The sequence below is a fragment of the Ambystoma mexicanum genome, chromosome 3p, assembly GCF_040938575.1.
Source record: "Ambystoma mexicanum isolate Mex_15411 chromosome 3p, UKY_AmexF1_1, whole genome shotgun sequence".
In the NCBI taxonomy this organism is placed as follows: Eukaryota; Metazoa; Chordata; class Amphibia; order Caudata; family Ambystomatidae; genus Ambystoma; species Ambystoma mexicanum.
Window position 1 is genome coordinate 109,566,220 of NC_090925.1, and position 23,512 is coordinate 109,589,731.

Sequence of the window (23,512 nt, forward strand, 5' to 3'; positions counted from 1 at the left end):
GACACTTGTGTGATTCTGGAGGGCCCTATCTGCAAACCTGTATTTTGCTGTTCTGCTTTGTCCGAGGAGACATGGCTATCCCAGCACCTTCCTGGCTTTACCCTTGGGTTCGTTGCTTCTGTTTAGTTCTTGGAAATGGCATTTGCTGACTGTTTAGTACTGAATCAGACTTTTTTTTACAGATGACAGAGCATCATTGCTTCCCAGAGAGAACTCTTGTTGTCCTTTTCAAGAATTCCAATTTACTATCACTCCCCTAACATGGGCTGTCCTCTGGGCTGACCAAGTAAATGCCCAAGTAGTAAAAAGACACAGTGGCTCTTAGAAAGACCAAACATAAATCAAAAGTGCAGTCCACTAATCGAATATCTTAATGCCTCCTCAGCAGTGTTCTTTTAATTTGTTGCCTCAGTTTGTTTTGTCTTTTCTTCCTTCTCCTCTTGTGTCTTGTATTGTCCTGTCTGCTTTGTTCTTCTTTTGTGTTTTTGTAGGCCTTTCAGATATATATTTCTCTTATATTGCCTCAATGAATTCTGATGTTAGAGTTTTGCAAGGAACCTTTAGTGCATCTCTACATTTATTGTAACCTTGATACACTACGTTGTGCCTTTTAATTGTTAACTCAACTTAAATTTGTATCTTGGACTATTGGTTAGCAAGTATTATAGTGGTTAATTGTTGATGATTATATTCTGTATTTATCCATTACAAAGCCTAATACAAATGTCTAAACAAAAAAAAAGAAAGACCAAACACATATGCAATCAATCAATCAATCAAACAATCAAAAAAGGTCAAGTTTAATACCATAAAGGACACACAAATATGAATCAATAAAAAAGCTTATGAAAGAAAGACATCAAATTCATCATCAGATAAAACACAAAAATTAAAATCATAGTGTTGTGAACATTTTACTCAGTCTTCATTTAGTACCCAGTGGAGGAGGGCGTAAAGTGCAAATGCTAATACAACCAAATCTCTTTTACTCTGATTCTTACTGCTGTTTTTAAGTAGGACTGAAGGGACCATGCAACGTCTGCCACATCAGGGATTCATTTTAGATAGAATACAGCAGGACACAGCAATCTCAACTCTCTCAATCTCAACAGTGGTCACAGTATTGTAGCACAGAATTGAGCATTGTAAGGCCAGACTAATAGAATGCATCATAGATTACTCCAAATTTGAGCTGAAAAGGCAAATGTTTGTGAATTCATTGGAAATTTGCCAATAAGCCAATGTTTTTTTCTATGGGGAGTATATCAAAATCGATACCTTGTTATTGTGGATTTTGTTTATCATCAAAGAAAGTACTACATCATCACCATAGGAATTGAAGATATGGGACATATTTTTCCTTTTCGTGAGTTCCGTGTCCTCCCAAATCTCATAATCTCTGTCATTGATCAGTGTACAGACCCTTCTGCTATCCCTCTCAACAAACGTAGATGGGTAAAGGGAGAAGTCAGAGCACAACACCCCCCAACATGGTGTGATTTAAATGATGGAGTCACGCCATCCTTGTGGAGAGGGTTTGACTATAGATATCTCTAGGGTCCATCTAAAAAGTATAGCACAGGTATTTCACCAGAAGAACAGCCATAGACGAACTGGGTTGCATTTAGAGTAATCGGAAATGTAGTTCTGATAGTGCTCCTATTAAGTGCAAAATACGGAATTGAGCTAGGTTGACCCAACATTCTTTTTAAAAGGGCAGCTTCAATTTTGGGTATTTTTATATAAAAAGTGAATCTCCATACACCTGAACCATAAAGACCAACTGCCCTAGCTTTAGCAAAGAAATGCAGAAAATCGCTACAGCAATTCTTTGCCTGGGTATTTCAATGGATACATGACAGCTTTTTTTACTTGGGGCATAGTCATGGCTGGTTTACATACATGTCTGGAGCTACTTAAATGTTTCCGAAAAACCAACTAAATATGTGAATTGATTTATCTGCTCCTATCTGGCTTTGCTAAGGGTAGACATCAAGGAAAATGTATTTTGCCTACTACTAAGACCTTGTATTTTGCTGTGTTAATTGGGAGCTCCATGCCCTCCATATATGCCACATATTTCTCAATTAGCCCTTGAAAGGCCTTGAAGCATTCTCACAAGAAGTAGAGTATTGTCTATAAGTCATTGCCACTTACATTCACCATAATTCAATTTTCTCCTCTATATTCATTGTGTAAATCCTGACAAAACAGACTACATTTGGTCCATGTGATTCATTTCTTTAAAAAATATATTTTTTGAATAATTCCTTTTATATTTAAGTGTGTTTTTCACTCCACTTTAACATGTGATCCCTTTTCCAGTTACTTTCTTTAGTAGAGGGGCTCTACTTGATGATGTTCCCAGTTTTGTTATTCCTGATCGGGGTGAACTGCCTGGCTTTTATTCAGTGTTTCAACCGTGACTTCTAAAGAGATATTTTTCAACAAGCATACCGTTCCCAAACAGCATAAATAGAAAGTTATAGTCACACATTAGGACCCGGTTTTCCGGTTTGGTGGATGACGGAACCCACCCATCGTAGTAGAGACCAGCATACGGAACTCACCCATCGTAGTAGAGACCAGCAGTGTTCCTCTCTAATGCCCATGCAAGGAGTCAATGGCCCTCATTACAAGTCAGGCGGTGGACCATGGTGCTATTAGCACCATGGTCCATGCCGGATTCCGCCATGGTGGATGGCGGAATTATCGCCCCATTCCAAGGTGAGTGGGGCGGTAATTCCCCATTCACCATTTGCCCTTCCCCTTTCCCATTTTTGCCCCATAGGGCATAATGGGGATGGGGAAGGCGCTAATTACGGCACCGTAAATTACGGTGCCGTAATTCGCACCAAGGTCGCTTAGCGCCTTGGACTTTAACGCCTGCAAAAAGCAGGCGTTAAAGTGTGAATCCGGCGTTAAGGGTTTAACAGCGCCGACGCTCTTTACGGCGCCGTTAACCCCTTAACGCCCGAATTGTAATGAGGGCCAATGTCTCTATAGAGTCCCATTCACAGTAATTCCTAGGAGATCGAGGTGTCATTTGCAACCTTTTGGTAAGTAAACGCCGGGTCACTTACTAGCCATGGTACCATGTTCCCTTTATCTCTCCATTGATTTGCATGGCAGTTAACCTTCCTGAACCCAGCAGACCTTTCATCCAGCGGTGACTCTGCCATTCTATGGTTAGTAGAAAGGTTCAAGGTTTTCAGTGTAGGGTTCACTTTTTCTTGTGGCTAGTCTGCATTCCAACACAGGAACCAAGTGAAGAGGCGCCATCCCCACAGCCCTTGCTGTGTCCCTCAGATTTATTCCGTTGCCCTTGGATTATCCCATGGTTAGGTTTTCACAGAGTTAAAGGAGTTTTGAGCATCCTTTAGGAAACCAGTGGCCAAGTTTGAGATAACTGGACATTGACCACACCATGGTCAATGGGTAAAGACAGACTTTCTTCAGGGCCCCCGGGCTTTCCCCGGACTATTTGGGTGAGAAAGGGAAATCTCCAGGGGCTGCGACCTGCTCACCTATTTATAATTTCACTCTGTGTGTAACTTTGTAAAATATCAATGGTCCCGATATCCTTCTGGTTTATCAGCGCTGCTCTCTCTCCCACCCTCCCTTCATGTGCTTCTACTTTTCACAGTCTATCACCTCTAACCCCCAACTCTCCATTGCTCCCTCTATTTCCATTGGTACTCATCTTGCATCTCCTTTTCTATCGTCCCGCGCTCTATAAACAGCTCACCTAGCCCACACATGCTGAGGGTATTCCGGAACATCCAGTATGCCCTCTTAGTACAAAAGAGCCCTCAAATAAAAAGTAAACCTACTAAAACATCACAAATGTGTGATTTAGTGCAGACTTTTTCGAATTTGATTTATCTGCACAGAGTTATGTATGAAGAATGTATCTATATTTGGCATTGACATCTGTACCAGTTTCCCAAACACGTTTCCAAGTGTTAGCAGTCTTCTGCCTCTTTCCACTTCCTTTGCCTCTTTCAGTCCTCTTTCTTTTCATACCCCCTCTGTTTTTCCCGGCCTTCCTGCTGAATCCCACTCCAAAGGGTAGAAGACATCATCATCTATTGCATCCTCGTAACTCGGTGGCGGGGTCCGCGGTTTCTCCAGGGCCAAGCGGCCTGTAGCTTCTCTGAGCTCATATGTGTTTCTGTCACCCGTCGGTAGCTTGCTGGGCTTCAACACACTTAGGACCTGAGCGGGGCCGGTCACAGCGTTCGGACTGCTTCTGAACTCTTCTACAGGGAGCCTTGCTCTGTCCAACGATGTGGTCAGCTGTGGTGCAGTTCCCGCTGGGCAAGGCGTTTCGGACACCATTATCACTTCGCTGTATGGTGGAAGCTTGTTGTCAGGGTCTCCAACTGTCCAAATACCAGGGAATATCTGCCCCATAGGTCCTATAACCTCCTCATAGGTTGGAATATCATACACTCCACTGTCCCTGTAGTGATAAAAAAAATACCTAATGTTAATACTATGTGCAAGACATTCCACACAAAAAACTTGATTAAGTAGACCTTAGATCAATGTTACAGTTTCTTCGAATAATATAGCACTGGTTATTTTCACATATACCCTTCACAAATGAAGAGTTCACCATTGAACACAACTAGCAGCAGAACCCTTTAGTAGGCCATAAAACAAGCGATAACCCTGGCCATTGCATTGACAGGGTCAATAGAACGGGTCAGAATTTGCTATGACTGTTGAGGTTAGTTAAAAAGTCACCAATGGAACTAACTGCAGAATGAAAGCAGGGGTTGTTCTGTTCCAAACCCACTTTCAAATTATCTAACAAGTGGAACAGAATGAAGCATCTGTGGAATGCTTGACACTGCATTTGCGCACAAACAAATGTATGGTGAGCTATTTTATTTATTTATTTTAAAGTCTTTTTATTGGCATTTGTAAACATACAGTCTTACAATTGCAATCCCCTCCTTGACAACATAATACGCTTACATGTAAGATTGATTACATTTCTGTAAAGACAACCCAACATGTTAACAACAATATAACTTTCTTCACGCATTTCAACTGGGTGACATTGATCCCATAGTCAGGCCAGGTGTGTGGGGACACATTGTGGTGGGCTATTTTATAATCGTGGGAGTTCCTAAAAATAGAGCCCTTTACATGTAGGGGTTAGAGAGTTTTGCATACTCTTTCCTACGAAATCCTAGTGTCACCATTTTTTATAAAATGCCATAGGCAACAGCCCTGCATCTATTAACTTTACTTTTGTGGAAATGGTTTAAGAAGGTGCTATGTGCTATTTGTGGCAAACAAATTCATTGTCAGGATTGGGTTAAACTAGTAGTATTATAATGGAACTTCAACGTAAAATGATTTGAAGGAAAAATAGGCCATCGATAATGCACGCAGAAATATATCAGGAATACTATCATTGTCTATGAACAGCATTTTCCACTCTCTACTTTCATGTTTATGTCTCCTTAAGGTTCTTGACATCAAGTGTCATCTTTTGTACTTACTGGGAGTAAATATGTCCCAGGTGAAAATGCGAACCATTTGTTGCCACGTGGCTTTTTAATTATTTTTTTGATGTAAATAAAGAAATGGGAATCAGAGGTAGTTCTCAGTGAATATGTCTAGCTCTTGGAACTAAATTGTGAGCAGTTGTAGGCCCAATTATGATGATTTCCGAATTCATAGTTTTTTTTTTTTTTTTAAATTTTTATTTTGAAAGTAAACAATACAAACCAAACTTGCAGCATTATTTACAATAGACTCGTGAACATCAATTAACACTCATTACTGCACCCCAATTCCCCCCCCTCTCAAGAGCTTATTTGCATTTCCGGTTCTGTATCCGCTGCGTGTGGCTGGGTATCGCTTCCTTCCGAAGCTGCAGGATCCACTACTGTGCCAAACAGTCCTGTTATTAACATTCTCCAAGCCGTCAGGTTGCCTACATCTTCCTCCCCGCAATGGCTACATGCCTCCTGCCACACCACCGTTTCAGCCTCCGCCCATTTTTGCAAGTCCCTCCACCATATCTCTACCCGTGGCTTGTGGCATTGCTTCCAGCCCATGGCTATCCTTCTTTTAGCATGCACATATGCCAGGTCCCTCAGTTTCCCAAGGTGTTTAGTGTTCCGTGGTCTGGGAAACCCTCCCAGCAGGCAGGCCCAGGCCGTATCTATGTTTAGCGGGACTCCTTTATCCGCTAGTTTCTGTGCCACTTCCCCCCAAAAAGCTTCAATCACTGGGCAAGACCAGAACATGTGTGTCATATCAGCATCTTCCTCATCGCATTTCGGGCATGCCTGTCTTCCTGCGTTTGCAAACTTTCTTTTCGGGGTCATATAGGCTCTATGCGTTATGTATAACTGTATCTGCTGCAATCTAGCATTTCTGGACACTTTCTTGTGGTATCCTATGGCCCGTTCCCACATTCCATCGGTCAACTGTGCCCCCACCTCCGCATCCCAGTCCAGCCTCAGATCAGTCAAATCCTTCCCCACCCGGTTCATCACCATCTCATATAGTCTAGAGATCTCGTGCCCTCCCTCCGATATGTCGTATATTGTTCCGATTAGAGCGTCTGGTTCTTCCGCCAGTACAGTCTCCGGCCAGGTTTTGCGAATAGTCTGCACTAGCCTAAGATACGTGACATATTGGCCTCCATGCAAGCCTGTCTCTTCTCCCAGGTCTTCAAATTCTTTAATAGCCCCTTCTTGCCATATGTCTCCCAATGTGGCCAGCCCAACCGATTCCCAATAGGTCCTGATTATCATACTGAGCTGGTTGTCTCCCTTAGTTAAGGCAACTAGTGGCACCTGTGGGGAACACGGGCACGGGTTCTCCATCAGTTGGCATACTCTGTGCCACATCTTCCACCCAAGCAACAGCATACCCAGGCGTTCTTTCATTTCAAGTCTCGGAACCCAGATAATCTCTTTTAGGTAAAACGGGGTGCAGTCCTTCACAAACAGCATAGATTCAGGAGTTTCTTCATCAGAGAGCCATTTGGTTACATATTGCAATTGACTGGCTACATAATAGGCCTCAAAGTTCGGCTGCTTGATGCCCCCTCTATCATGGAAGTTCAGTAGCTTCCATAGCGCCACTCTATTGCGGGTGCCATGCCACAGGACGTCCCTACACATGATGTTCAGTTTGGCAAAAAACTTCTTGGGTATCAGGTATGGTATATTACTGAAGAAATGTAACAGCCTAGGCAGGACCACCATTTTGAGCATAGCCCCCCCGCCCCATCATCGCCAGCGGTAGCTTCTCCCAAAACTTCATATTCGTGCGGATTTTCTTCACAGCCACCTCGGTGTTATGCAAGTGTTCCCCCTCCACAGTATGATACACATCTATTTCGAGGTAGCGCAAAGAATCAGCCGCCCAAGGTACGGACAACACTGGCAATCGTTCCAGAGGGGCTCCTATGTAGCTCCCCAATGGAAACATGCTCGATTTTTGGGGGTTTACCGCTATGCCGGACAGTTCTGCATACTTTTCCATGACCTCTAGAATATACTGAAGATTTTCCTCGGGATATTTCAAATACCGTAACAAATCGTCAGCATATAGGGATATTAGGTGTTTCTCTCCCCCTGCTTCAATACCGACCATGTCATATTGTTGTCTGAGGTACACTGCTAAGGGCTCCAGGGCCAGAATATATAACATCGGGGACCAGGGGCACCCTTGTCTGGTGCCTCTACTGAGTTGCCACCTCTCAGATATCACCGATCCCGTGCGTACTCTGGCCAGTGGTTCACTGTACAACAATTTCGCCCACCTAACATAACCCGGCCCCATCCCGTATTCTTCCAGGGCCGCCAGCAGCCATGGCCACCTCACTGAATCAAAAGCCTTGACTGCATCTAGGGACACCACCGCCATTTCCTCATCGCTTCTGTTCCCCTCTTCAATCACCCGGTGGAGTCGCCTGTGGTTGTGAGTTATATTTCTATTGGGGACATAGCCTGTCTGATCTGGGTGTGTCAGTTTACTGATGACCCTTCGTAGCCTATTAGCCAGGACCGCCGTCAGGATCTTGCTGTCCTGGTTCAACATTGACAACGGCCTACAGGAGCCGCAGCAATGCCCTGGCTTGTTGGGCTTGGGGAGCGGCACGATTAGTGCTTCTCTAAGCGTATCCGGTGGCCGACCCTTCTCGAAAGACTCATTAAACATCTCTAGCATAGAGGGGAGTACTTTTGCTTTATATATTTTGTAAAACTCGCCCGGGAAGCCGTCCGTACCCGGGGTCTTGCAGGTGGGCAGCTGTTTTACCACCTCCTCTAATTCTTGCAGGGTAATTGGTGCATCTAGTTCCTCCCTTTCTTCATCACTAATTTTAGGTAGTTCCATGTCTTTTAGTGTTTCTCTAATCTCCTCCTGATTGTCCCCTCCTCTGTCCTCATATAATGTTCTATAATAGTCCAAGAATGCCTCGTTGACTCCTTCCTGGGTGTCAACCACCTCCCCGTCCTCTCTAGTTATTATCCTAATCAGGGGACTGGGGGTTTCGCTCTTATATAACCACGCCAACAAGCGGCCAGTTTTATCCCCACCTGCATGTTGCCTCTCGACATACTTTTTATAGTTAAGGTTGCAGAGCCTTTCCCAAAGCTCCGCGCACCTCTGCTGCAACTCGAGTACAAGTTCTGCGTCCCCTCCTGCCTTGTCGCCTTCGCGCTCCAGTTTCTTCTCTGCCTCCTCTAGTTCTGTTAGGACCCCACCCTGCAGGCCTTTTGACTTAGAAATGGTAGCACCCCGCAACACAACCTTAAAAGCCTCCCAGAGTGTACCCGCTGAATCCACACTGCCCGTGTTCACCTCAAAGTACTGCGAGATCGCATCCCTGATGTCCTCCCTGAAGACTGAGTCTCTGAGCGCCTCTGCCCGGAGGCGCCACGTCGGTATTCGCGCCCTGGGGCGACAGTACTGCCAGGTCAGCACCAGGGGCGAGTGGTCCGACAGGACCCTTGGTCTATATTCTATTTGGGTGGTCTCTATCATCACATCTGGCGTGGCAAAAAAATAATCCAACCTCGTGTGTAGGTGCTGCGGAGCTGAGTAGTGAGAGTACTGTGTTTCATTATGGTGTTTCAGTCTCCAAACATCCGCCAGCCCAAAGTCCTCTAGTAATGTCTGTAATACCCTGGCCGCCGGGGTGGGCCGATCAATCTTCCCATCAGATCTGTCTGCCTTTGGGTCGAGCACACAGTTAAAGTCCCCTCCCCAAATAACCGCTCCCCCCACACACGCGCCCAGATGAGTACATAGGGTTCTAAAATACGTGGCAGTGTTTTGGTTGGGGGCATATGTATTTATAATGCACACCTCTCTATTCTCTACCAAGGCCTTCAATATGACCAACCTGCCCTCCGTGTCCACCACCTCCTGTGTGAGTCGGAGCGGAACATGCGGTGCCACCCAGACCAGCACTCCCCTAGCGTAGGCAGAGTACGGAGAGCCCACTACAGTGCCTCTCCACTTTTTCCCCACCAGTTCCAATTTTTGCTGGGTCAGATGTGTTTCCTGCAACAGCGCAATATCAATCCTCTGTCTTTTTAGGTGCATCATGACTTTGTTCCTTTTTAAATAGCTGTTAAGTCCCCTGACATTCCATGTTACGATCTTAAGGTCTCCCATGGCTCATAAGTGTCTTCCTGCCTCCCATGTAGCGACTCCCCTTTGCCCACGTGATACAGATACAGCCCTCCTTTTTTACTAGTAGCTTCTCGTACCAGCTCAAACTCCCCTTAACTATGTACACATCAAAACCCCAACTTCCCTCCCCTCCCCCCACCCGTCCCTTCCCCAACATCACACACCCCAACTGCTGGCCAGCTCCATCCTCGGAGCTCAGGCACCCCCACATCTAGCCCTGCAGGCACTGACCGATGCACAGAGCCCTAATTGTCACTCAACTAAAACTGTCGTGGGGTAAAGAGAATCGCTCCGTAAGGCTCCCGTTAAGTCAACATTAACCACAGTGCTTATGACAAATAGTGCAATCGTCTGACCTTCTCTACTGAAGGCTGCGCAAGCGACTATATTCAAGTCCCATGTGCCACGCCATCTTGCGGCACCTTCTTCATGCATCACTTATCTCTTCCAAGCTCTTTCTCCATACAAACTCCTGACTCCTGGGGACATCCTTGCACATTGAGCCATCCCATGGCATCCTCCGGGGTCTCAAAAAACAGAGTTTTATGTTTATGAATGACTTTCAATTTTGCAGGATAAAGTAACATATATTTGTGGCCCGCCTCTCTCAATCTCCGCTTTACTGTCCAAAAATTCATGCGGCTACGCTGCACAGTCAGGGTGTAATCCGGGTAAGCCGTGATGTTTGCCGTTCCTCGTGTGATCGTTCCTCCCTTACGAAAGTGTTCCAGTATCCTCTCCCGGTCGCGGTAATTAAGAATTTTGGCGATCACAGGCCTAGGCGGGTTCCCCGGTGGCGGCCTCCTCGTTAGGGCTCTGTGTGCCCTTTCTACTGCAAATCCTTGGGATAGGGCTCCTCCGGGTATCTCTTGCAATAACATGGATTCAATGAATTCCGTGGGATCGCGGCCCTCCATTCCCTCCGGCAGGCCCACGATGCGGATGTTGTTGCGACGGGCTCGTCCTTCCGCCTCCTCCGCTCTGCTCTCCAGGTTGCCCACTCTTTGTATCAGGGCGTGCAGTTCGGCTTTATGGGAGGCGCAATCCGCAGTATTCGGGCTGACTTCCTTCTCAAGGGACTCTGTGCGCTCCGCCAAGGCCCTGACATCCTGTCGGAGTAGGTTAACGTCCTCCTGCACCTCTCCGACCTTGAGGTCCAGCGCCGTTTTTAGTTCAGTGACGGCTAGTTCGAGCTTAGATTCTCAGGCCGCCCTTAGGTCCGCAATCGCAGCCAGGATTTCTTGGTTGGTGCCCGAAGTCGTCATGCCGCTCGCAGCCAGCTTGTCCCTGCTCTTGGTAATGTCTTGACCCGGAGACGTCTTAGTGAAGTCATCTAGGGTGGGCTGTTTCGCCTTCGGCCTCACCGTTCTATTCAACATGACCCAGGGGACCTATAGTTTGCTCAAGTGACAAATGTGCACTCAGTGCGCCGCTTTCGCTGGGTCACCGTGCGGCCTGCTTCTTCCTTTGTTCCGGACCCTGGTCGGCCATTTTGTGTCGTCTTTCGTCTCCGGTGTTCCTTATCTCTTCCGCACCGATCTCTGCCGCTGTCACTCCTGTACCATCCAGAAGTTCACCACACGTAGCCCAATCATTCACACACCGGCATGTGTATTTTCAGTGGTCGACGGCCCGTCTTCACGCACTTATTTGCCCGGATCATTGCAGGATCTTGGGAGCTCCTCCAGAACGTGTCCTCCTACATGGCCCTCGTAGCCACGCCCCCCTAATTCATAGTTATTTATTCACAATTGACCGTCAAACAGCTGACGTTTATGGTTTTATGTCAGAGTCTCCCTGCCGCAAAATCTCGCCATGTCCTTCTACAAACAATAGCATCTCCCCAGCAATAATCTTGACATGCCATTAATATCAAACTGCAAAGGAAACAGAGCAGTAGGGCTATCAATCATCTATCAGCATCATATTCAGCAGGGTTTCTGAGTGGTGAATCTTTCTACTCCGCTGCAACACCACACATTAACTATCTAGACCTTTCTGCTAATTTATAGAGCACCAACATATACATAGTTGGTAATCTAGTAGTGGATCATGACCCACAATTGTAGAAGACTTGAATAGCTGGTCTGATCAGAGCTCCAAGACAGCTGCAGAACTCCTACACCTCAAGCTAGTGGTAAAAAGAGCTACAAACTAGGCAGCACATACAGTGAACAGAAGCTGCCGAAATGAAGGCCTTTTGCTTGCAGCCCTTTCTTTAACATGCCAATGGGCGACAGCTTCAGCGTCTCTTTCAGTATCTACTCACCGATAGCCAATCTTCCCAAACACAAGGAAGCCCGGCTAGTTTTTAACGTATGTGCTGCCCATTCAATGGTGATAGTCAATGGTTATGGTCCTCCTGGGCGTTGCCAGACCTTGAGTACACTGGAGATTCTTGAGGAGATCATCGAGTTTTACTCTTCTACCGATTGGGTGTTGCAATCTTAGGGGCTGGGGATCTTACAGCATGGTGCTGCAAGAGCAGATCTGGGCCTTTGAGGTTAGGTCCGCCTGAAGTATTGATTCTTTTGGCAAGTTGTTATGAGCCTAAGCCTAAAAAAAAGGGAAGTTGTGGCTAGAGTGTGCATCAAGAAATAATATCTGTATGCTAAAGGGTAGGTTCCCGGGGATACTCCTGTTAATTATACCTGGGTGATGGGTACAGGAAAGCCACCCTGGATTATTTTTTCGTAAGATGCAAGGATTTGATAGGGTGTTCTGCTTGCAAATAGAGCATAACCATCTTAGTTACCATGCCTCAATTTCATTGACGTTGTCACTAAACGTCAAGACCCCGTTTAAAGGGAATGTTGGCACAGTAAGGGTCAGCACGCAGGGCAACAGGATTGGATGGATCCCCGCAACATGCTAAAGATCAATTCATGCATTCACAAAATCGACTGTGAAACCTATCATATGTTGAACCACTGCGCTGTGCAGGAGTTCTCTGATTGGGTATATGGGCTGACAGCCGTATTTGTCCAGTTCTCGGTTATTATCTGTCTTGTGGGCTCTAAGAATTGGGTCCCTTTGGATGCACATATCTCTTATTACAAGCGTTGCATGAGAAAAGATATGCGCTCTATTTGGGTGCACTCTCGATTAACATTACAACAAAAATTAGAACCGCTATTGGTATCAGATACGTAACTATCAATATTCTGAGAACTCTGCACATTGGCAGGTTATGCTCCGCACTATGGCCAGTGGTGATGGTAAGAGATACTGGAAGCTGGTTTACAGGGCAGGTAAACCAGCTGGAAATCCCCTGACAAACGCTGTGGATGCTGATCCTCGTGCAAATGTATATGCTCCATGTTACACAGGGACACTGAAGAGCAGGATTCCTCCAGCTATACATAAGTTAAATCTAAGCTGGTATATGGTAGATGTTATTGCCTTAAAAAGCTTAAGAGTTCCAGGGAGCCAGAGCCAGATGGCTTGCTCAACTTAATATTAAAGAATAATGAGACTTGGCCTAAAATCCTTATATGTTATTTTCCCCAAATAGCCTGTTGTAATCGTATCCCAATGCCTTGGAAAAAATCATGTGTAGTTCCAGATCATAAGAAAAATGGCCGCTCTAATCCGGCCAACTACCAATAACTGGCTTTTTTGGATGTCCCGGGAAAGATATTCTCTAACATCCTCCTCAGGAAATTGACCATTTAGGTTCAGCGGAAGCAGCTTTTACCCCTTCAAGCTGGCTTTAGGAAAGGGAATGGGACTGCACAGACCATTTTGATGCTCAGATTGCTTACCAGACCCCAAAGAGCTGGAAACACGCCACTATACATTGCTTTTATAAGCTACTGCGCAGCCTTTGACTCTGCAAACCGCTCCTTGCTTTGGGCCAACCTGGATCAATGGGGTATCCCTAAGGGACTTTTAAATATGATAGTCCAGTTTTATATGGGTCCTTCTATTGTAGTGAAGCTAGATGATGCCGGTCATACTACAAGTACGGTCAGCACTAATTGGAGCTTGAAACAGGGCTGCCTATTGGCACTGCTATTGTTACCTTTATATAAAGCCACTCTTCCAGACTGCCCTCCAAAAGGTCTGCAGCTTTCCTCCTGAGATTAAAGATACTGTAAGGGTGCAGAAGTACGAGTCTGACTCAGAGCTGGCATATTGGTTGATATAGACCTTTATTGACAACACCGAAAAGAAAAGCCTATCTTACCCTATTTACTATGAGGGTTTGCCCCACCTCAACAAACATAATAAGGTAATCTAGTAGTGGATCATGACCCACAATTGTAGAAGACTTGAATAGCTGGTCTGATCAGAGCTCCAAGACAGCTGCAGAACTCCTACACCTCAAGCTAGTGGTAAAAAGAGCTGCAAACTAGGCAGCACATACAGTGAACAGAAGCTGCCGAAATGAAGGCCTTTTGCTTGCAGCCCTTTCGTTAACATGCCAATGGGCGACAGCTTCAGCGTCTCTTTCAGTATCTACTCACCGATAGCCAATCTTCCCAAACACAAGGAAGCCCGGCTAGTTTTTAACATATGTGCTGCCCGTTCAATGGTGATAGTCAATGGTTATGGTCCTCCTGGGCGTTGCCAGACCTTGAGTACACTGGAGATTCTTGAGGAGATCATCGAGTTTTACTCTTCTACCGATTGGGTGTTGCAATCTTAGGGGCTGGGGATCTTACAGCATGGTGCTGCAAGAGCAGATCTGGGCCTTTGAGGTTAGGTCCGCCTGAAGTATTGATTCTTTTGGCAAGTTGTTATGAGCTTAAGCCTAAAAAAAAGGGAAGTTGTGGCTAGAGTGTGCATCAAGAAATAATATCTGTATGCTAAAGGGTAGGTTCCCGGGGATACTCCTGTTAATTATACCTGGGTGATGGGTACAGGAAAGCCACCCTGGATTATTTTTTCGTAAGATGCAAGGATTTGATAGGGTGTTCTGCTTGCAAATAGAGCATAACCATCTTAGTTACCATGCCTCAATTTCATTGACGTTTGTCACTAAACGTCAAGACCCCGTTTAAAGGGAATGTTGGCACAGTAAGGGTCAGCACGCAGGGCAACAGGATTGGATGGATCCCCGCAACATGCTAAAGATCAATTCATGCATTCACAAAATCGACTGTGAAACCTATCATATGTTGAACCACTGCGCTGTGCAGGAGTTCTCTGATTGGGTATATGGGCTGACAGCCGTATTTGTCCAGTTCTCGGTTATTATCTGTCTTGTGGGCTCTAAGAATTGGGTCCCTTTGGATGCACATATCTCTTATTACAAGCGTTGCATGAGAAAAGATATGCGCTCTATTTGGGTGCACTCTCGATTAACATTACAACAAAAATTAGAACCGCTATTGGTATCAGATACGTAACTATCAATATTCTGAGAACTCTGCACATTGGCAGGTTATGCTCCGCACTATGGCCAGTGGTGATGGTAAGAGATACTGGAAGCTGGTTTACAGGGCAGGTAAACCAGCTGGAAATCCCCTGACAAACGCTGTGGATGCTGATCCTCGTGCAAATGTATATGCTCCATGTTACACAGGGACACTGAAGAGCAGGATTCCTCCAGCTATACATAAATTAAATCTAAGCTGGTATATGGTAGATGTTATTGCCTTAAAAAGCTTAAGAGTTCCAGGGAGCCAGAGCCAGATGGCTTGCTCAACTTAATATTAAAGAATAATGAGACTTGGCCTAAAATCCTTATATGTTATTTTCCCCAAATAGCCTGTTGTAATCGTATCCCAATGCCTTGGAAAAAATCATGTGTAGTTCCAGATCATAAGAAAAATGGCCGCTCTAATCCGGCCAACTACCAATAACTGGCTTTTTTGGATGTCCCGGGAAAGATATTCTCTAACATCCTCCTCAGGAAATTGACCATTTAGGTTCAGCGGAAGCAGCTTTTACCCCTTCAAGCTGGCTTTAGGAAAGGGAATGGGACTGCACAGACCATTTTGATGCTCAGATTGCTTACCAGACCCCAAAGAGCTGGAAACACGCCACTATACATTGCTTTTATAAGCTACTGCGCAGCCTTTGACTCTGCAAACCGCTCCTTGCTTTGGGCCAACCTGGATCAATGGGGTATCCCTAAGGGAATTTTAAATATGATAGTCCAGTTTTATATGGGTCCTTCTATTGTAGTGAAGCTAGATGATGCCGGTCATACTACAAGTACGGTCAGCACTAATTGGAGCTTGAAACAGGGCTGCCTATTAGCACTGCTATTGTTACCTTTATATAAAGCCACTCTTCCAGAGTGCCCTCCAAAAGGTCTGCAGCTTTCCTCCTGAGATTAAAGATACTGTAAGGGTGCAGAAGTACGAGTCTGACTCAGAGCTGGCATATTGGTTGATATAGACCTTTATTGACAACACCGAAAAGAAAAGCCTATCTTACCCTATTTACTATGAGGGTTTGCCCCACCTCAACAAACATAATAAGGACCAGTCTAGATGTCCGGAAAGTAAATGCCCACTGTCCTGTGTCCAAACACATTTTCCCCACTTACACTTATTTATTTCTTTATTGAGCATTTGTAAGGCGCTTATACATCAAGAAATTGTGTTTTAAAGCACCCACAAGGCAAGGGGAGGGAACAGGAGACCAAAGACAATAGGATACAATGATGAGCAGGATAGAGGCGGTCCTACTAGTCCGTGTGACCATTTAGAGTATGCAAGTGCAAAGAGAGAGACGGGATAATGGAAGGGGGTGAGTGCTGGGATTTCCACGGAGGGGGAAGTGCCAGGGAATAAGTTGCTGGGAACCGGTAAGTGCCTGGCAGAGGTCACATGGTAAAGAGTGGTCACCTGCCAAAGAAATAAGTGAAGTCCTGTGAGGGAGCACAGGCCAGTGTGTGCCCAAGGGCAAGTGCTGGAAGTGGGAGGAGACTGAAGTTGATTGGGCGAAAGGCAAGGACCCAGAAGGACACATAAGGGCCCAGGCCACCAATCTCAGCGACTCTAGGGTTTAGCACGGGAAGGTGAAAAGGAAAGTCTTGAGGGGCTTCTGGAATTTGAGGAGATCCAGGTCAAGATGGAGAGGGAGGGGGAGGCTGTTCCAGAGGAGGGAGCCAGCCGAGGAAAGAGATCGGCCTCCAGCTCGCTGCTTAGAGAAGTGCTTGACACACAGAGAGTTGGAGTCGGCAGAGCGTAGAGATCTGGCAGGTGAGTATTTGGTAGAGTAAGTTGTAGATAGCGTGGTCCATGGCCCAAGACAGCCTTATGGATGATGCAGAGGGATTTGAATTTGATCGTTGCAGCAACTGGGAGCCAGTGGAGAGATTTTAGGGCTGGAGAGATATGGTCCCTGGGCTTGAGGCCAAGGATACGTCTCACAGCCCTATTCTGGATAAGCTGGAGGGGACGGGGAGAGGAAGAGGATATATTAAGGAAGAGGCTGGTGAGTAGTCCAGCCTAGAAAGTACAAGGGAACTAGAGACCTTGAGCTTTTGGGGAAAGGTGAGGAAAGGAAGGATGTCTCTGAGGAGGTGGAGTTGAAAATGGGCCTTCTTGGCAAGGTCCAAGTTGTGATGGAGGAAAGAGAGACATTATTTGATGATAACACCAAGGTTTCTGGCTTCAGATGAAGGAGATGGGTGAGAGCCCATAGAGGGTGGCCAGAGTGAAGGGAGGAAAGAGGGAGCAGGAGTTCTGATAGGAAGGATCTCAGTCTTGCTGGCATTGAAGCAGAGATCATTAGAGGAACACCAGGACTGGATAGCAGATATGTCGTCAGTAATGGTAGAGGAAGTGGTGAGAGGGTCAAAGGGAAGTTTGAAAAGAGTTGGGTGTCATCTGCATAATACTGGAAATGGGCAGAGAAAGTGGAAATAATGTGAGCAAGTAGAGCGAGATAGACTTTAAAGAGCCTGGGTGAGAGGGTGGAACCCTGGGTGACGCCACAGATAGAGATAAAGGCAGGAGAGGAGAAAGAGCCCAAGATAACCTGGGAGGCACAGCCGGTGAGCAAGGAGGTCAGCCAGTCCACTGCCTACTTCGAGATACCAAGGGTATCATGGAGACGTTTTATGGGGCTCGAGTGGTTGACCATATCAAATGCAGAGGAGAGATCAAGTAGAATGAGAACAGCAGGAGAGTTAGAGTCCAGCGATGCAATCAGTTCTTCATGGGTGTTCAGGAGAGCAGTTTCCGTGCTTCTGGATGCTCGGAACCCAGATTGATGTTTGTGTAAGCAACCAACCATCTCAGTGTCCTGGGTCAGTTGGGGGAAGACCAGTTTCTAAAGGAGTTTCTATTACGCTCACCTGGTATCCACAGGGATGCCACCCAGCCAGGTTACTCGCTAGTATGCTTCTCAGCTTTGGCCAGATGTGGTCTGCGGGGAAGGTTCTGCCTGAAAATACAGGAGGACTGTGTTCAAGACTGACCGATCATGGTAAGTATCCTCCCTCCACCCCCGTATGATTTCAGCCCCTCTGGGGCCCTCTCCTCACCTTGTGGTAGAGTTAGCCGTGCTCTCCTACCTGACTTCTTTGCAGGGACGCGTTGTCTTTCATGGGCGTGTGCGGTCCATTTACTTCACTGACGCCGGCCTGTTTGATATTGTTCAGGTAGGTCTTATTGCTGTTCTTTAGTTTTGTTGCTATCCTGCATGCCTTTCTTTGTTTAAAATGTCTCTTTTTTCTCCCTTAGGTATGCGGGGCGAACTGGCTTGGTTGGGCCCCGCTGGTAAATGATAGCGCATTAAGAGCGCTATGATGCGGTAAGTAAGCGCTATGTGCTGCACTGCAAAGTCTTGCCTTTGCTAACCTGTGTTTTCCTTCCTTGTAGGTCGCGGGTTCTTCAGCGCGAGTGGAATGTCCGGAGTGGTACCAGCCGTGAGGCGACCAGCCAGGTAAGCCGTTTGAGCAGTTCGTAATTTACAAATGTCTCTACTGCTTTCTTTAATGTTGCCTCTATCTTCCTCTTTCAGGTTGTTCTATCCGGGAGGCATGCAGATTCGAGGAAGCTGTTCTCAGTAGCTGCGAGTGGTTAAAGACGAAGACTGCAGGTAAGATGCTGCTGCTAATGATGTTCCTTTTGTCTCCTTGCAGGTTCTGCTTCTCCGAGGTTCGAGGGAATAGCTGGACTAGGTGAGTGTCACGCTGCAAGCTGCAAAGTAACGCAAAGCGTGTTGTCTTGCTCGGGTGTGGTTTAAATAGCCCCAACAAAATAGTCCAGGTAAAGTAGTCCATAGGCTACCACACCCAAAACACTAGACTGCATAGCTTGGTTCCTGGGAACCAAGCTATGTGCCTCCATGTTGGCTGACAACTCAATAAGTAGTTCCCAAGCACATGTTTTTCATGGTGTATGAGCCTGGTGCAGGCGCCAGGAGTGGCCCCAAGAGGGTTTTGGAAGAGGATGCCAGGCTCTAGAGGCCTGAGTCCTGACTCAACCTGGCCAATGGGTTTGCCAGAGGGGGTTTTGGGCGAGGGTCGTGACAGCACTCCCCCCTAAGGACCTTCCCATGGTGTTCCTTCTGTCTGGCCCAGGTATGGTTGGGAAGTTCCGATGGAATTTCCTGATTAGACGTGGTGCGTGGATATTCTTACTGGGCTCCCAGGATCTATCTTGTGGTCCAAATCCTTTCCAATGGATGAGATAATATAGCTTGGTCCTAGAGTATTTAGAGTCCAAGATATCTTTGATTTCGAATTCTGGTTCTCCTTCAACAAGTATGGGCTTAGGTGGTGTCCCAATCCGTGTGCCGGGTTGCATTGGTTTCAGGAGGGACACATGGAATACCAGGTGGATGTGTAGTTTAGGTGGTAAATCCAGTTTCACGGCTGCTGGGTTGATAATTGCCTTAATGGTATAGGGTCCTATGAATCTGGGATGAAAGGTCCGGGTTCCCTTGATGGGTACGAATTTAGCGGCTATACAAACTTTGTCTCCTACTTGATAATCAGGGGCCTTTTTCCGGTGTTGGTCGGCGAATCTCTTTTGTTTTTCTTTGGCATAAATAAGGTGTTCCTTGCCCTTTCGAAAGCCTGAGTAATGGTTGTGTGTAGAGTCTTTACCGCTGGTATTTCCAAGCTGGCTGGAATGTCTAGTTCAGTGGTACGTGGATGTCTGCCATAAAGCGTATAGAAGGGCGTTTGTCTCGTGCTTGAATGCAAAGAATTGTTATATGCATATTCGGCTATCCATAGTAGGTCTTTCCAATTCCTTTGTTCGTGGTGCAGCATGCACCGTAAATATTGCTCGAGTGACTGATTGGTTCTCTCGGTTTGGCCGTCCATTTGGGGATAGTGACTGGTAGATAGCCGAACGTCGATCTGCGCCATTGCACAACATTTTTTCCAGAAGTTTGAAACAAACTGGCTGCCTCGATCAGAGACCAGAACCGAAGGGAAGCCATGTAGCTTAACCACACCCTCCAAGAACACTTTTGCTAAAGTGGCTGTGTCTGGGAGGCCTTTGAGAGGAATAAAATGGGCCATCTTCGAGAATAAGTCCACAACTACAAGGATGGTATTGCACCCTTGGCTTGGAGGTAGATCAGTGATGAAGTCAAGGGAAAGAGTGTGCCATGGAACTGGAGGAATGTCCAATGGTTGTAGGAGACCAAATGGTTTTTGTTTCTGTGATTCATTTTGTGTGCAGACACCGCAGGACTGAATATACTGAATGATGTCCTTACGCCAGGTAGGCCACCAAAAGTTCTCTTTCACCTTAGCTAGGGTTTTGGCGATCCCAGGATGCCCTTCGATCAGTGAATCGTGATAGCTTGAAATAATATGCTGTTGTAATTCCTTCTTGGGTACATATAGGCGATCCCTACAAAAGGGCAGATGGTCCTTGATAGTATATTGTTCTCCTTGAGTTTGCCATGCGAGGTAGGCATCAGGATTCATTGTCCATTGGATTTCTTTTCGTAGTTCTGCTTATGTTAAGGCTGTCGTGCTACCCAAGAGTTTATCTTCAGGTATAATAGGTACTTAGTCTGAAGTTGTATATAATATTTCATCTATGCCCATGCTAGATAAGGCATCTGCCTTTCCGTTTCTGACTCCTGGTCGAAATGTGATTACATAATCATATTTGGCAAAGAAAAGGGCCCACCGTAATTGGTGCGAGGACTGGGCCTTGGCTGTTTTGAGATATTGCAGGTTTCGGTGGTCTGTGATGACTGTAATGGTGGTTCTGGCCCCCAGAAGGTAGTGCCTCCAGGCTTTAAAGGCGGATTTGATAGCCAGGAGTTCCTTGTCCATGATGGCTTAATTAATCTCTGGAGGTGAGAACTTTTTCGACCAGAAGGCCACAGGATGTAGCTGGCCAGTTTCCGGGTCTCTCTGTGAAAGGACAGCCCCCATTGCGAGACTGGACACATCAGTTTCAACGACATAAGGGAGGTCTGGACGAGGATGTCGCAGGATTGGAGCGGAGGTAAAGCTTTGTTTAAGTTCCTGAAAGGCTTCTTCTGCTTCTTTGGTCCCAGCAAACTTTTTATTGTTTTTTCTTAATAGTACTGTGATTGGTTGCACAACCTGAGAGAAGTCTGGGATGAACCGGTGGTAGAAGTTCGCAAAGCCCAGCATGCTTTGTACCCCTTTCAGAGACGTCAGTGAAGACCATTTCAGAATGGCATCTACCTTGTGCACGTCCATTCTGATGCCTCCTGGAGTAAGGATAAAACCAAGAAATTCTACTTTGGTGACGAAAAAAAAGCATTTTTCAAGCTTTGCAAACAAGCGATGTTAACATAGCTTGGTGAGGACTGAACGAACGTGCCTGACATGATCTTGTTCCGAGGCTGAGTATACTAAGATATCGTCTATGTACACTAAGGCACACACATCAATTAACTCCCTTAAGACGTCATTCATGAAATTCTGGAATGCCGCAGGAGCGTTGCATAACCCGAAGGGCATGACTTGATATACAAACAAGCCCTAATTAGTACGGAAGGCGGTTTTCCATTCATCTCCTTTTCTGACTCGGGTGGTACGCTCCTCGAAGGTCCAATTTGGTATAAATTTGGGCATCTTTAACTTGGTTTAGCATCTCACGGATAAGTGGCAAGGGGTAGCGGTTCTTCATGGTGATCTGGTTCAATGCGCGCTAGTCAATACAGGTTCTCAAGTCTCCTTCCTTTTTTCGGTACGAAGAACAAAGGACTGGCTGCGGGGGACTTCGAAGGAGGGATAAATCCGTTTGCAAGGTATTGGTCTAAATAGGATTTCAAATGAAGGTTTTCTGGTTCTGTGAGAGCGTAGATCCTGCCACAAGTGATTTGTGCACCAGGAACAAGGTTGATCTGACAGTCATAGGGCTTGTGCGGCGGCAATGTATTGGCTTGGTCCTTACGGAAAACATCCTGGAAATCATGGTATTCACTTGGTAAGGTATTAGTTGCTCCCAGGGTTGATACTGTCGCTCCGGGAGTCATGGGGATACAGACGTCAGGTTTCTCCTCTTGGTAATAGCAGGCAGGGAAGCAGTCACCGGGGAAGGTTAATTTTCGTGCCCGCCAGACTATCAAAGGGTTGTGAGCAAAAAACCATGGCATCCCTAGTATTAGCCTGAACTGAGGTGCCCTGATGAGATCAAATGAAATAGACTCCTGATGTCCATCCTGGCACAGCAAGGTTACCCTGGCTGTGCACTGGGTTACTGGTCCGGAAGCGAATTCTGTCCCATCCACGGTGGTTACCTTGTCCATAGTTGGCTTAGAACAAAAAGGAAGCTCAATCTCTGCTGCCAGTTCTTGATCAATATAATTTCCAACTGCTCCGCTATCGATGTATGCTTCAACGGGGTGGGCAGTCATAATGTCGACAGTCAAAATGTCGACAGTCAAAATTTCGAAAAATAAAAAAAAATAATGTCGACAATAATGTCGACATTTTTTTGATATTTTTTCGAAATTTTGTATTTATTGTATGAATAAATAAATAAATATATATAACTAAGATATGTTGAGTATGAGGGGTGGGGGGTGTGGGGGGGTGGCAGGGGGTCTTGGGTGAGAGGGGTTGGGGGGACATCCCCATAGTAAATGATACTCTTTTTATTTATTTAATTATTGAATAAATAAATAAATAAATATATAATTACTATGTGTTGAGAATGAGGGTGAGAGGGTGGTTGGGGGTGGTGTGGGGGGGTGGCAGGGGGGTGTTGGGTGAGGGGGGGGTTGGGGGGACCCCCCCCATAGTAAATTAAACTCTTTTTGGTTATTTACTTATTGAAAAAATAAATAAATAAATAAATATATAATTAGAATGTGTTGAGTATGAGGGGTGAGAGGGTGGTTGGGAGGGGCGTGGGGGGGTGGCAGGGGGGTGTTGGGTGAGGGGGGGTTGGGGGGACCCCCCCAATAGTAAATGATACTCTTTTTGGTTATTTATCTATTGAAAAAATAAATAAATAAATAAATAAATAAATAAATATATAATTAGAATGTGTTGAGTATGAGGGGTGGGAGGTGTGGGGGGGTGGCAGGGGGGTGTTGGGTGAGGTGTTGATAGTTCTAAGTGACATTTTTTTTTCTAAAAAATGACTTTTTACATTATAAGTATAGGATGTCGACATTTTTGTTTTCGATATTTTTTTTTCGACATTATGACTATAAACCCTTCAATGGCATGCATTCTTTTTTTTTTTTTAAACTTTTATTTTTGCTGACAGAGGCAAAAGGCATACACACACATCCGAGCAATAGACACAAATTCGTTGCATATATATAAGTGAATACAGAGCATATAGGCAGAGGTATGGTAACAGCAGTTGAGTAACAACATATCACAGAGCACCAAGATGCCAAACAGTAATAGAGAGGCTAGGAGGACTCATCTAGCAAGGAAGTGTCATTTAAGCTAATCAAGTAG

General features: G+C 45.8%; 1 protein-coding gene across 3 annotated transcripts in view; it reads right to left on the reverse strand.

Annotated features, from left to right (window-relative positions):
* Window positions 1-779: 779 nt before the first annotated feature.
* The window catches only part of LOC138580133 (transmembrane protein 139-like), a 366,231-nt gene continuing 343,498 nt past the window's right edge, over window positions 780-23,512 (reverse strand). For all 3 annotated transcript variants that reach the window (XM_069650442.1, XM_069650440.1, XM_069650441.1), the window contains one exon: window positions 780-4,465. In XM_069650442.1, coding sequence (XP_069506543.1) covers window positions 4,021-4,465 — 445 coding nt within the window. In that variant the 3' untranslated portion in view covers window positions 780-4,020. The remainder of the gene's footprint in view (window positions 4,466-23,512) is intronic.